Source organism: Rhinichthys klamathensis, unplaced genomic scaffold, assembly GCF_029890125.1.
Source record: "Rhinichthys klamathensis goyatoka isolate OS25496 unplaced genomic scaffold, OSU_Roscu_1.1 h1tg000139l_1, whole genome shotgun sequence".
Classification (NCBI taxonomy): domain Eukaryota; kingdom Metazoa; phylum Chordata; class Actinopteri; order Cypriniformes; family Leuciscidae; genus Rhinichthys; species Rhinichthys klamathensis.
In genome coordinates, this window is record NW_026606674.1 from 1,168,109 (window position 1) to 1,182,836 (window position 14,728).

At 37.3% G+C, this 14,728-nt stretch overlaps 1 protein-coding gene across 1 annotated transcript; it reads left to right on the forward strand.

The window, feature by feature from the left end:
• Window positions 1-426: 426 nt before the first annotated feature.
• On the forward strand, window positions 427-14,210 carry podxl (podocalyxin-like). Its single transcript, XM_056257438.1, has 7 exons — window positions 427-593; window positions 11,292-11,933; window positions 12,635-12,759; window positions 12,853-12,882; window positions 13,106-13,217; window positions 13,368-13,627; window positions 13,858-14,210. Exons 1-7 carry the CDS (start codon window positions 563-565, stop codon window positions 14,050-14,052), a joined length of 1,395 nt encoding a protein of 464 aa, XP_056113413.1. The 5' UTR covers window positions 427-562; the 3' UTR covers window positions 14,053-14,210.
• The last annotated feature ends 518 nt before the right edge of the window (window positions 14,211-14,728 follow it).

Here is a 14,728-nt window from a genome sequence, read left to right on the forward strand (position 1 = left end):
TTTAATATATTGTGCCACACCCATAAATGTTAAAAAACAATATTTAAAAACGCAGAAAAGATAAAAAAAATTAAAGATACATCAGCACTTAAAGGAGTGGCATGTCTGATCTTAGACATTACTATGGACAGTGTTATTCATGGGCTAGTCTTGTGCCTGAGTCCAACCCAGCCCTCTCTATTGAGTCCCCCCGCATGAGCTGATACATCTCATACAGATCCTCTGTGCACGCGTGACAGCAGCAGCAGCGCGAGCACAGCACAGCACGTCACTCCAGACGACTTCAATACATCACAATCCGCGCAGCCAAGGAAACCCACCAAAACTTTACCCCCCAAATCCCCGGACCCTCAGGGTGGGGTAGAGCCGCAGAGAAGCAGCAGCGCAAACAAAAGCACTCCTCTTGGCTTTAAGATAGAAAAAATACCAGCTGCACAAAAAAGTTCAGATAGAAACTCAAGACGACAAGCGGAACCGATCGGGGTCTCTCCACATTTCCATGCAAAACTTTTTCTGAAGTCAGTGAACGCGGAGCGACGAGCATCAAACTGACGGACTGAAAATGGCAATCACTTGGACAATCATTGTATTAGGTGAGTTTACGTTCATTAACGTTAAGGATGGTGTTTGAATATTAATTAACTTAAACAATAATTAGCCAAATTAATATAACGCGATATCTAGGCTCATTAACGGTTGTTTATTCAAACACCTCTTTTGAATATAAACTGTTCGTTGTTTTAGAACGTATTAATAAATGTTTTAAATTCATTCAATGTTCTAATTCCCAATAACGTCATAGTGACTTAAACGAATTTAATCAGTTTCCAGACTTCCGAGTCCGACTTAAACATTTAGTTCACACTAACTTTCATTAATGAGCCAAAAAGTGTCAGAAACGTGTATGTATTAGGGGAAAACAATTGCCCCTTTACCATTTTTAATTTCTTAAGGGATTACTGTTTTTCAAATCGTAAAAAAAAAAAAAAAATCAATTTATGGTACACTTTCTGACCCTTTCTGACATAGGCCTACTCATCTAAATTAACAAAAAAATATTGGAGAAAAAAAAATACTGTTATATTGGAATTCTCATAAACATTTATATTTGAATGTGTATCAGCTGCTAATCTGATAAGCTGTATGTTTATGACTTAAAGATAATGATCCAAAAAACAACGTTTTGCTGACAGCGATGGCTAGGACCTGACCACATGTGTAGGGGGAGATTTGTTACAGTGGCAGAAAATTCTGCAAAGAGCTCTGGGAAGCGCAGCATCTGTGCCACTCAACATTTCTGTCAGCTGCTTTGCTGAAATGACAAACAGTGACACAATTACAGATGAAGTGCGTCTCTGACTCAAGAGGGAGGTAAGGGAGGAGACTGTTATTCTTTAATTATCAGTGTGGTGCACCTGCCCGTCCACATCAGGCTGACAGTCTATAAAAGAAGGTCATGTTTTGTTTAGCTGACCTAAAAGCATCATAAGCATTTCTGACTGTCAGCCTTTTCTGAGAGGTCTAATTAATTGTTTGAAATTGTATTCTTGGAGGCTTGGAGTAGTGAAAGAAGTGAGGATGTTGTAATCTCCGCTTTTTAAGGTTCATAAAGGTTAAGCCGCTATTGATGTTTTTTTCCCCCATGCAGAATATTTATAAAAGGTTCCCTATGATTAACCTGAGTTTTGAGGGCTTCCTTGTGTTTGCGCAAGGTTTCCTCCATCCTCTACTGTCAAAGAAAACCTTCAACATTTAAATCAGCCAAACTAAACTGATCGCCACAAAGTGTCCTTTGGCAATGCTTTGGTGTGGATGGGTCCTGACCGGAAGTCTTACACAAGGCTTGGGAAAGTGCAGAACAATGGGTAGGAAAAATGTTCTGTCAACATACCCGTTCCCAGGGAAGGTGTGGCATTTATTTTCTCTCTCCTCTGTTCACTTCTTTCATGATCTCTCTCTCTCACCGCATCTCTAAGCCGAACTTTTTCTGATAAACAACGTGTCTGAGATTATTCAAAGAATGAGAGACTGATTTCTATGAAGCATGAGAGATGAGGGTGAAGTTTTACTATGCTTTTTAAAGACCCCATGAAAAGCCTTGTTACGCATGGTTTTCCTGTGTTGATGCAAAACAGGAAGTTTGGGTGGGGCATAGTGAAGGGCGTGTCCCTTTTTAAATAGCCAATAACCATTCGTTTGCATTACAACCATGAACTAAAAAAAAAACACAGTTGAATAAAACTGAAATAGATGTTTTTTATTCATATAATACACTATCGTTCAAAGGTTTGGGGTCAGTAAGATTTCTTTATGTTTTTGTCTCTTATGCTAACTGTGTTACAAATATTAATATTATCACAGAAGTACTGGAATAAAAGTTTATAGTTCAGAAATAAACAACTACGGTAGCGATCAAAATTGATAGAATAGCAAAGAAACATGGCGCTTCAAATTACGACTGTATCGATTACATCGTTACACCAGTAGGTGGCAACAAGTGACTGTTAAAAAAATGTATTTGTCATTGAATCATTCATTCAAGAGATTATTTTTAATAATTCAATAGAAATTATTAATTATTTTAGCTATCTGATTTTGTATGTACATTTCTGAAATACAGTTACCTCTGATAACAGATCATTGTAATGTGGACTCATCCATTTTCTGTAAAGCTGCTTTGGAACGATGTGTATTGTGAAAAGTGCTATACAAATAAATGTGAATTGAATTAAATTGAAAAGAAAAGAAATTATTTAAAAAAAAACACTGATTCATCCAGTAATGAAACAAGTTAAGTCTGTATGAGTGAGTTATTGAATCATTCGTTCAAACAATTTAAATTCAGATTATTTAAACATTTTAATTTAAATAGACTGCAGCAATTAACATTGTGTCAGAACCTCGAGTAAATTAAATGTTATTTTGTTAAGTTGTCTGTTCAGAATCTTGATCTCTGTTTAAAAAAAAAAAAAAAAACGTGAAACGTGAAATTTATCCAGAATCATGCGGCTCTACCATCAGTGCAAGATGAGTCACAAGTCTACCAAAAATACATAGTATAGTGTATGTATCAGCTAAATCTTTAATTTTACACACTAGCATTAATGGGCCCGAATTTCCTCGAACTATTAGTATCTATTCATTGACTAAAAGCCACAAAACTCCAATTTTGATTTCATGGGTTCTTAGTATGGCACCAAGAAGTAGTGTAATTCCCTGCTTAACGTGGGAGTGTCGGAATGCTTTATAAGAGAACTGTGTAAGGTAAAGAGAGAGTGAGAGATACGCTTGTGTATCTTGAGATTGCAAAGATGGCCCCCCTCTGTCATTCTCCCCCTCCTTTTCAGATCTCCTTATTATGTATAACGTCTGCAACTGGCACCGCCACGGTCTTCAACTCCCTTCTCTAATCCAACCTCTAACCCGGCCTCCCCTCTCCACCCACAAATCCTTCATTTCATCACACGGATACTTTTCTTAGCAACAAAAAAAAAGACACTCTCCAACAGATGAGCTCATATTTCACCTCATCATTATTGAGTGTTTGCAACTTCACCTTTGATACCTCACACTTTGAGTATGCAGTCCTCAAAAACCTTGATACAGTTCTATTAGTACGCCATAATGACGTCTGATAGTGTGTGTCATGAGGAATGCGTTTGAGTCAGGCACACAAATGTCCGCTGACCTTGTTCGGCCTCTGTTCAGACTCCTTCTCTTTTTCTTCTGTCTGTCTTTCATTCATTGTGCACATTTTTATATTCACAGTCCCTCTCCTCACCTCAATAGAGGGGGTTAGTTGCCCACCAACCCCATCTTACCCCTCCCCCTCCTACTGGGCCTGTTAATTACCCCTGAATAGGACACTATCATGGGGAGAGGGGGCTTGGGGCCCAAGAAGGTCTTGCACATGCAGCTTTTTTGTCTTTGGGGGGGACCTAGTATTCAGATCAATTAGTACAATACAATATAATACAACTGTATTAATCCCCAAGAGGCAATTTAGGAACAGTTTACAACTTTATTAATCCCCTTAAAATATAACTTGGCCCTTCAAATGAAAGATTTTGATAATATTTTTACTTTCAGACAAAGAAATCTGGATAAACTGTATTGGATTGGTTTTCACTAACTTTTATCTAAGAAGCTGACTGTTAAACTAGTTACACTAGCGGTCAAAGGAATATTAAAAATGTTTTATGTTTTTGAAAGACATCCATGCTGTATTTAATTGATCAAAAATTCAGTAAAAGTAGTATTATTGTGAAATATTATTACAATTTAACATATCTGTCTAGATAATGTTCTGTTTAATTTTTTCCTGTAATGGCAAAGTTGAATTTTCAGCAGTCACATGATCCTTCAGAAATCATTCTTAATTTGCTGATCATCGTTGAAACAGTTTTTGCTGCTCAATATTTTTGTGGAAAAGTGATACATTATTACCATTTAAAAGTTTCGGGTAAGTATGTTTTTTGTTGTTGTTTTTTAAAGAAATGTATACTTTTGTTCAGCAAAGATGCTTTAAAATTTTTAGCTTTTGAACTTTCTATTCAAAATATGAATAGCAAAAATATTAAGTATAAAAAACTGTCAATATTTTCAATATTGATAATAAGAAGAAGAATAACCATTATTGGTAATTGAGCACTAATAATAATTCATAATAGATAAGCACCAAATCAGCATATTAGAATGATTTCAGAAGGATCGTGTGACACTAAAGACTGGAATAATGATGCTGAAAATTCAGCTTTATCATCACAGGAATAAATTAAAATATATTAAAACAGAAAACAGTTATTTAAAATTGTAATAATATTTCACAATATTTTTTGTTTTTACTGTATTTTTCAATCAATTTGATCAGCCACGATAAGCAAGAGATCCCAGTCTTTAAGATGAGTGTGTTGAGCTCCTGTTATCTGGTACCTCCAGAATCCCAGTGAGAGTGTGGGAGTCTGGAGGACCGATATGCCTCAGTGAGGGGTCAGCCATGAATGTCTGCATCTTGTCTAAACAGTCTCTACATTGATAGTGTTAGGACCAGCAGCCCTGTCAGTGGGTAATATACAGACCGCAACTGACAGCAGGGTCAACGAGGGTCAATCCTAACGATGGAACTATTGGAAACCTCGGGGTGATGAATTATAAGAGTAAAAACACCAACCTCGAACTTTCCATTACTCAAATAAATGCATTCAAAGAGTTTCATGGTAATTAATTGGGTACTTAAAAACAAGAACCAATGGAATGCAGAGAAAGGGCTTAGTTCAACAGTTACCGTACGTTCACACCGCCGCCGGCGAGAGCGGCAAAATTCGCTCTCGCCGCCCTGTCAGCGACGCCGTGGAAAGATTCGTGGACGCTCTGATGCTCTGACGTAGATCGAATGCTTGGTCTTTTTTAAAACTTTATTTAAAGGGGCCGCGAAGCAAACAAGCATGTCGATCGTTATGTTTGCAGAAAATGTATCGATGGAAAGAACTTAATTATAGTGACATGTTCGCGAAGCAAACAAGCATGTCGATCGTTATGTTTGCAGAAAATGTATCGATGGAAAGAACTTAATTATAGTGACATGTTTGCTAACGAAATAAACAAATTAAAAGCCATTTGTTTGGTGTGGCTTTTGTGTTCATGGTTAAATGCTATTCTAATTTGCATTCCCGCTGAAAAACAAGCGTTCTAGCACGAATATCTTGCCTATAAATAGTGTTGCGCGCCTTCTTATGAAATTCAAATGATCAACCTCTCCTCTATTTTGCTTGGGAACTAATGTGGTCGGAACCTTTGTTACTTGACTGCGTTCTCTGGAATCCTCTCAAACGGAGCACATCTACATTCCGATTGGTTGCCGCCGGCTGCCGCCGAACCGCGTCATAGCTCATTTCCCTAAAGTTGAGCTGATTTCAACTTCTTCTCGCCGCTCATCGCCGCTCTCACCGTCCAAGACGCGCCGCGCCGCCCTCGCCGGAGCTCGCCGCCTATGGCAAGCCAAGAGGGTCAGAATTACGCTATAGATTAATCGCGTTTACAGCCAAACGCCGTAAAATACGGCGTTTTAAAACGTATTTCGCGCGTTTTTTACGCCGTTGTAATTACAGACGCCGTAAAAAACGCGCAAAATACGTCAATGACGCCGTATTCCACGGCGTATTTTTGTTCATGGAAAGCGCCGCTTTTTACGACGTTCATCTTGCCATATGACGGCGTAAAAAACGCCGTTTTGGTTGAACAGAGCGCGCGTTATTTTACGGCATTTTGCTAATAGTATAATGAGTCACGCCCACTGTTTTACACAGCCAGTAAGTTTGAACTGTTCTCTCCCAATCAATGATGAACTGAGTCAGACCAGACCAATTCAGCACGTATTATTATAGCCAAAGATCATTCGAATCTGTGAATGGTTTATAATTTGTTGTGTATAGCCTACCTACACTCACAATAAAAACAAAACATTGCTTGTATAATGAAGAAAACAAGCAGCTTTCCTTTCCGTGAACTTGCCTCTCAAAAGCAATCATTTTCACCATGAATCGAAATAAATTTTGTGTATAGATAGGCTATTTATTCCTTTTATAGGCTATGATTTTATCCTGTTTTTTTTTTCTTGTTCACAGAAGTGCTACAGGTGCATACGATGATGCTTCTGTTCTTTATGCAGCTATTTGTGCATGCAGGCTAAAACTAAACCCCTGGAAAAACATGTTTGTGTGTTTTAATGGGTCACAGACACGTGTAAATTTTAATTTAACAATCTTGTCGGTTAATGAATGGAGATGATCGCGTCGGTTGAAGGTCAACCCCTAAATGAATCCAATTTGTTGATAAAAGGAAACATTTCTAATTTTCGTTTAGTTTAAGTTGTTCAACTAATACTTATATTTTCCTTTATTTCCGGTTTATGTCGATTAGCATAACTGTTTTTAATAGTTTTAGTTTTAGTAAACTAACCCTGAACATCCACAGATCTGTAGCCTAAATTTTGCTATTTTAAGACACTAATATTTACAAATATATAAATGTTTGTCATAAAATAATTTAACAATGCATTATTTTTATAGGCTAACTAACCTTTTACAGTTTTGGATAAAACAGGCCTACATTTTTTGCATAATCTTTGCTTAAAAAATAAAGCATTCATGAATTATTTAATGATATAGGCCTAAACCTATTACTTAAGTGAACTCGTTTATAGTTATACACTCAAATAATGATAATAACAATAATAATTATTATTATTATTACATTTTAGGCTACATATTTAGAAGACATTTTTGTCCAAAACTTACAAGAAAGGAACAAAGCAATTCGTCAAATGTCAGTCATAATACAGTCACAGTCAGTCAGTCAGTCACAATGTCAGTCTAATAATTTATTATTTAGACAATAATAATAAAAGGCTAGGATTATCACAAATAACCACAAGATTTTGACGCTCATCATTCATATTAAATCGTCTATTCCAGCATATTCCACCATTATTGTGGAGCGCGCTTAGCCTGCATGACATGGAGGCGCCGGTGACTTGCATCACTTTCGTTTTCCTAACAACCATGGAAACAACTTAAAATACTCCCTAATTTCTGGTCATACAGAAAAGAATAATACATCATTCGCAACTAAATATATTTGTGTAAACTCACAATAACAAGAAAACAATGTGCTTTTGTAAAATAACTTTCATGCTCTCCGTGAACTGGATCGCGTCTCAAATGAACTGAAAAACAGCGTATAGCCTCACAGACACAGATATATCGTATATAGGCTATATATAATATTATATATATATAGGATATATCAATTATTTATAAAAATATATAGCCTACTATAGAATATTATTTATATCGTAATCATAATCCGTATGAAAGGTGCATTTCTCTCTGGCGCATCCCCTTTACAGCGGAGATGGAGATATGTTAGCTGCCTGATTTAGAAAACATTAGTTTATTAATAAATAATTAAAATACCTCGTTATTTGTTCAGAAACATTTATTATCATTAGCCTACTTTTGCCGGTGCTTTGCGGCAAGATTTATACATACGCTTTAGTATGGGAGGCTATTCCTCCATGCACCCATTTCTAATTTGTTCATTTAAATGTAATGTAAAAGTCTGAAATGTAATAATAATAATTATTATTATTGTTATTATTATTAGAGTGTATAACTATAAACGAGTTCACTTAAGACAGTAATATGTTTATCATAAAATAATTTATGAATGCTTTATTTTTTAAGCAAAAATTAGGCAAAAAATGTAGGCCTATTTTTCCAAAACTGTAAAAGGTTAGGTTATAGTCTATAAAAATAATGCATTGGTAAATTATTTTATGACAAACACATATATATATATATATATATATATATATATATATATATATATTTGTAAATATTAGTGTCTTAAAATAGCAAAATTTAGGCTACAGATCTGTGGATGTTCAGGGTTAGTTTACTAAAACTAAAACTATTAAAAACAGTTATGCTAATCGACATAAACCGGAAATAAAGGAAAATATAAGTATTAGTAGAACAACTTAAACTAAACGAAAATTAGAAATGTTTCCTTTTATCAACAAATTGGATTCATTTAGGGTTTTTTTTCCCCTGCGACCTTCAACCGACGCGATCATCTCCATTCATTAACCGACAAGATTGTTAAATTAAAATTTACACGTGTCTGTGACCCATTAAAACACACAAACATGTTTTTCCAGGGGTTTAGTTTTAGCCTGCATGCACAAATAGCTGCATAAAGAACAGAAGCATCATCGTATGCACCTGTAGCACTTCTGTGAACAAGAAAAAAAAACAGGATAAAATCATAGCCTATAAAAGGAATAAATAGCCTATATCTATACACAAAATTTATTTCGATTCATGGTGAAAATGATTGCTTTTGAGAGGCAAGTTCACGGAAAGGAAAGCTGTTTGTTTTCTTCATTATACAAGCAATGTTTTGTTTTTATTGTGAGTGTAGGTAGGCTATACACAACAAATTATAAACCATTCACAGATTCGAATGATCTTTGGCTATAATGATCCGTGCTGAATTGGTCTGGTCTGACTCAGTTCATCATTGATTGGGAGAGAACAGTTCAAACTTACTGGCTGTGTAAAACAGTGGGCGTGACTCATTATACTATTAGCAAAACGCCGTAAAATAACGCGCGCTCTGTTCAACCAAAACGGCGTTTTTTACGCCGTCATATGGCAAGATGAACGGCGTAAAAAGCGGCGCTTTCCATGCACAATAAAACGCCGTGGAATACGGCGTCATTGACGTATTTCGCGCGGTTTTTACGGCGTCTGTAATTACAACGGCGTAAAAAACGCGCGAAATACGTTTTAAAACGCCGTATTTTACGGCGTTTGGCTGTAAACGCGATTAATCTATAGCGTAATTCTGACCCTCTTGGCTTGCCATAGCCGCCGGCTCTCATTGAAAATGAATGACTTCCGGCCACTTTGACGCTCTCGCCGCCGGCGGTGTGAACGCACAGTTATGGTGTGTTCACACCGAACGCGAATAGAGCGTCAATCGCGTCTAGTTAGACGCTTGAACATTCGCTCGAGTTCAAATTTTTCAACTTGCGCAGACATTCGCGGCAAACGCGTCGCCCAATTCGCGTCATTCGCAACGCCCGGCGCGAATGATGCGTCTATTCGCGTCTTTGCATTGACTTTGTATGTAATCTACTCGCGCAAATAATTAAATTCGCGTTCGGTGTGAACACACCATTAGGTCTGGAGCTGTGATAGGCAGCCATGCTGATTAGCAGTGGCCGTATTTTTGGATATGCGAGGCTGCGTGATAAGATGGTGATTAGACAGAGGGCTAAATGAAAGACAACACTGGTTCACCAACCAAAATAAACAGCCTCTCATTACTACCCCCCATCCTGACAGCAACCCCGTTTCTACAACAACCACTTACTGATTGTCCCGACATCCCATTAGGTCAAGATTTACAAGATCTTCATCCTGGGTGGCCACTCAGTTCTGGTAAAAAGCATTAGGAACTACACCAACACTGGACATTAATAGTGTTAAATGTAGGAGTTTAAGTCACTTATTACAATAGTAAATAGCCGCCATGGTGTCTGGAATCAGCGGCAGCCAATGATGTTTTGACAGAGATCTCTGCTTACTGTCATGAATACTGACTCCCATTATTTTAAGTTACACAACACATTATATATATATATATATATATATACACACTGTATGTTTAAGACAGCTGTAGCTTAAATAATAAGCTTAAGTACTATAATAATGTGTGTGTGGTAATAAACACTGGATCAAGTAAGGTAGAAGTCTGTTGAATAGCAAATATGAACTTGAGAGCTGCAAGTTAAGGAAAAACTATTGTATTAAGTCTCAAGAGACTATGAAACAAATTTGGACACCATTGTTTTGGCATCTATGGTTCCGCCCATAAGAGTAGGTGTGTTACTTCCTAAGTTATTGTATGGAGTGTCCTGTCAAGCTCACTACAACAGAGATGAAGTCCCATAACAATGTGACATCAAGACGTAATATTAACAATATGAGGTGCATAGATACTTTTAAAAAAAAAAAAGAACGTAGGTGCACAAAAAAAGAAAACTTAAAATCAGAGCTTGACAGAATTCATTCAAACTTAGTAATGAAAACGTACTGTTTTTCGATGGCTGTCTGATACCTAAGGAAGGAAGGAAATAGCATGCAATCAAAATACAAGACGGTCTGTTTAAATGATATGTTAATATAATTATATATATATAATTAAATTATGTTCAATGCCATTTTAAGCATACAATTAATAAAATTTTACTGATGATGATGGTGATAAAACAGGAATTAGGACATTTCACTCTGGAGAACAAAATTTTAAAGGTAAAACTACATCCACAAAAAAAAAGTATCCAGACTGTTTAAATAACTAATCTCAGCTCTTGATTCCTGGTTTAGAGTGTTTATTTACAAACAGCGAAAATACTCCATAAAAAGTAACAAAATTCAGTAGTTACTTTTGTGTCAATTGATATAGAACACTAATAGTTCTGTTTAAATCATAGTTCCAGTGTGCATTTACTCATCAGCAATGAAGCTACTTGTTAGCATGGAAAAAAAGCAGCTTTCACTCTGTTCTATTTCAACATGCAAAAACGGAGTTTATAGCACTGATGCTGTGTACCTACTGTATAATTCCCCATTATAGCAATCGCACAGAACCAATAAGAAATGCTGAGTTTGCAGAGCAGTATATTCCTACACTTCAAATAGGGTTTTTTTTGTTCCTCATAGGTGCCCTCCTGCATGACATGCAATGCGCCTCAGCGGATTCCACTCTGACCACCTCACAGAACACCACTAATTCCATTTCATCCACCACTTCAAACCCCAGTTCAACCAACTCACCGAATCCTCCTTCAACCACCTCATCAAACCCCCCTACATCCAACTTAAAGAGCACCCATACACCCACCGCATCGGACCCTGCTACACCCACCCCAGTGAACCCCAGTACAATCACCTCATCAAACCCTACTACACCCACCCCAGTGAACCCCAGTACAATCACCTCATTAAACCCTACTATAACCATCTTATCGAGCCCCTCTACACCCCTCTCACTGAGCCCCACCTCACTGAAACCTACAATAGGTCACGCTGACACATCTTTAACATCTTTGACTACAGAAGAGACGACCCAGCAACAAAGCATTGATTCTGATTCACCCCAACAAGACACAACCCAAATCACAACAATTCAACCCACCACAACCAACACAAAAGCTACTTCTAAAGAATCTAACCTCAGTTCTCAAAACACACCATCACCCAGCCAAGATACCACCAGCTCAAATAAACCTGCAACCACTACCCATAAAGAAAGTGGAACTACCCCTGTCAACGAGGCAAAGCCATCAGCTGTCACCACTAATCGTGAGTCACATTAATCACAATAGCATGACTGCACAACTTGAACAGCGCTTAAATATTTATAAATGTTAATTCTGTGGTTTACTTACCCTCTTGTCCTTTCATAGTCGTATGGCTTTCTTTCTTCCATGGAACACAAAAGCATCACTTTCGAAGAATGTTCTTGCTGTTCTTTTTCCTCTTGGTCTCTTTATGCTCCTGTTGTATTGGAAAGAGCATTAAGTCATCTGTAATTTAGTACTTAAATGTCAAATATGTGCTAGAAATAGCAGAAAAGCATAAAGATTTGTGCTTCACAGTCTATGGGAAAGGGAAAATTCGGAGTTTTATACATGTCATACAATGTCAATGCACAATCTATGGCCGATTTGCAATGGGGGTTGAATAATTTCGATTACAACTGTAGTTATTCTGAATAATTTTCAGAAGCAGTGTGTTACAAAGTTACAAAACGTACAAGATTTTCAATTGTGACGTGAGCGCTATTCTTTTATGGTAATTTATGGCACTTTTTTTTTAGCTTGACAGTTCTTGGTCATCATATGCTTCTGTTGTATGGGAAAGAGCACTGTATCTTCAAAATAATATTCTGCTGTGTTCCACAAAAACAAGTTGACATGAGGGCGAGTAAATGATGTTGTTTTAACAATGTAGTTTTAGTTTGGACTAATACAAATCATTTACTTTTCATGTCCACACCACAGCAGCACCAAACTCTACATCGGCTGTTTCTGAAAGTATTCAGACGACGGAAGCACAAGCAACTTCTGCTCCGATCACATCAGTTGATCCTGCGACTAGCACCTCAACTCCTGGAAATATCACTTATGTAAAATACTAACATTTATGGTTTTGGTTTCTTGTATATTGGTTACATTCTTGACCCAGCACATGATCGTGTTCTTTATTTTCTCTTCTGCAGCCCGTCTTTGATCTGAGCAGCAGCAGTGAGGTGAGAGCACATTTCCATACTAAAATTCACTAATAATTCAATATTAAGACCCTCTATAGAAAAATACCACAAGGGAGATGTTTGACCTGGTAATGGTAAAATCAATTACAGAACAATATATGAAATGGAGCAGTATGCAAATTGACTGACTACCCTTCAAAAAATCAACCTAGATTCTCCTTAAAAATGATCAAAACATGCATATTTGTTTTGTTTTCCACAGGGGAACATCGTTTTTGAAACCTGTAAGAAGCTGGGTAAGAAGGTGAAAGGAAATTGCTCGGTCACCTTGGAAATTCAAGGCAATCAATTAATTGCAACAGTAAAAATAAACGGTGAGGGAAATGTTACGGTTTCCAAACATATTAGAGCCTCATCTGGAGGAATCACTGGATTCAGTGCTTGCCATATTAGGATCAGTTATCTTTAATAACATAAGTACAGAAAATTTCATTATAGTAATTCCCTTCCTTTTCCATTTACAGCCGACCAAAAGATACCGACAGAAAGCTACAAACCTCCAGAAAAGGTCAGGCGATTAACAGACAACAATACTGTGACTCTCTCAGGAAGTTTGTTTATTCTCAAACACACCTTTTCTTGGCAGAAAGTGAAGGAGGTTAGCGAGGAGACGATACCAGACACGTTGATTGCCATCTTGGCTTCGAGTGGCGCTTTGGTGCTCATTTTGTGCTGCTTTGCTGCGTACTGCACTTATCATCGCAGATCCTACAGGAAGAACCAGGTAATACTCAATTCCAAACACAAACACGAGTCAGACGTACTTGCATTGTTTGGGTCAGCCTCTAGTTTCAATAAATACAGCTAATGGCCTTTTTGCACTACTTGAGCTCTGAACTCTGAAACAATGTTCTGAATGATTCGAGTCCTTTAAATGTCAAAGTTTAAAGTTACGCCCTGAATCCCAAAGTGTTACGCTGTTTAACATCCCAACATATACTTTTACCTGGATAGCAACACCTGACGGAAGAGATGCAAACAGTGGAGAATGGTTATCATGACAATCCCACACTGGAGGTGATGGAGGTACAGCCGGAGATGCAAGAGAAGAAACTGGCATTGAACGGGGAGTTCAACGACAGCTGGATCGTCCCCATAGACAACCTGCTGAAAGAGGACATACCTGATGAAGAAGACACACACTTGTAATGGCACCGGACGAAACCTGCTGCTCTCATAATGGTAGATTGTGACCAGACAGAATGTAGGAAAAGCAGAGATTGATGTAAAGACTATCAAACAACAATGGTTTCATTTGGTTCCCGGATGTACATGCTGTAATGAAGTAGTTAGATGTCAAGTACGTGCTAGAACCTTTTGTGTGTCACTGTGTATGGGAAAGGGAAATGTCCTGTCAATGTGCCTTAACTTTTCTTTATCACTCTTATTTTAAAACCAATAGTTTGATGTTAGCATGTTGCTTAGCTAACTATCCAGCCCGTTTCAAATTTAAAACAGATTTGGTTCAAAAATACTGTACTAATTAAAAAATGAATTTAGAATTTATATTTCATGTGATTAAGCTCACCATCTTAAAAATTTTTTTCCCACTGCAGTGCATTCTGGGACTGCCTTAGAATTTGTTCAAAATGTGGCAATTGCATTGCCTTCGCATCGGAGGCGTGCCTCATGATGCCTTAAAATGCCACCAAGCACTGTCTAGTTTAAGTTTCATGTGCAAATTGCTCTCGTTTTTTTTTGTCTAGTGATATATTCAGGATTCACAGAGTTTCTGATCAGTGGATGTCCATGATTTTTCCATGAATTTTCCAATAATGTGATTTTAAAAATCAGCACTCACAAAGTATCTTTACATTACTTTTTG

Excerpts from the sequence above, each read along its gene's own strand:
- podxl (XM_056257438.1), top strand. The coding sequence starts at position 563 with ATGGCAATCACTTGGACAATCATTGTATTAG. Across the intron at positions 594-11,291 it reads TTGGACAATCATTGTATTAG|GTGCCCTCCTGCATGACATG; the intron begins GTGAGTTTACGT and ends TGTTCCTCATAG. Across the intron at positions 11,934-12,634 it reads ATCAGCTGTCACCACTAATC|CAGCACCAAACTCTACATCG; the intron begins GTGAGTCACATT and ends TCCACACCACAG.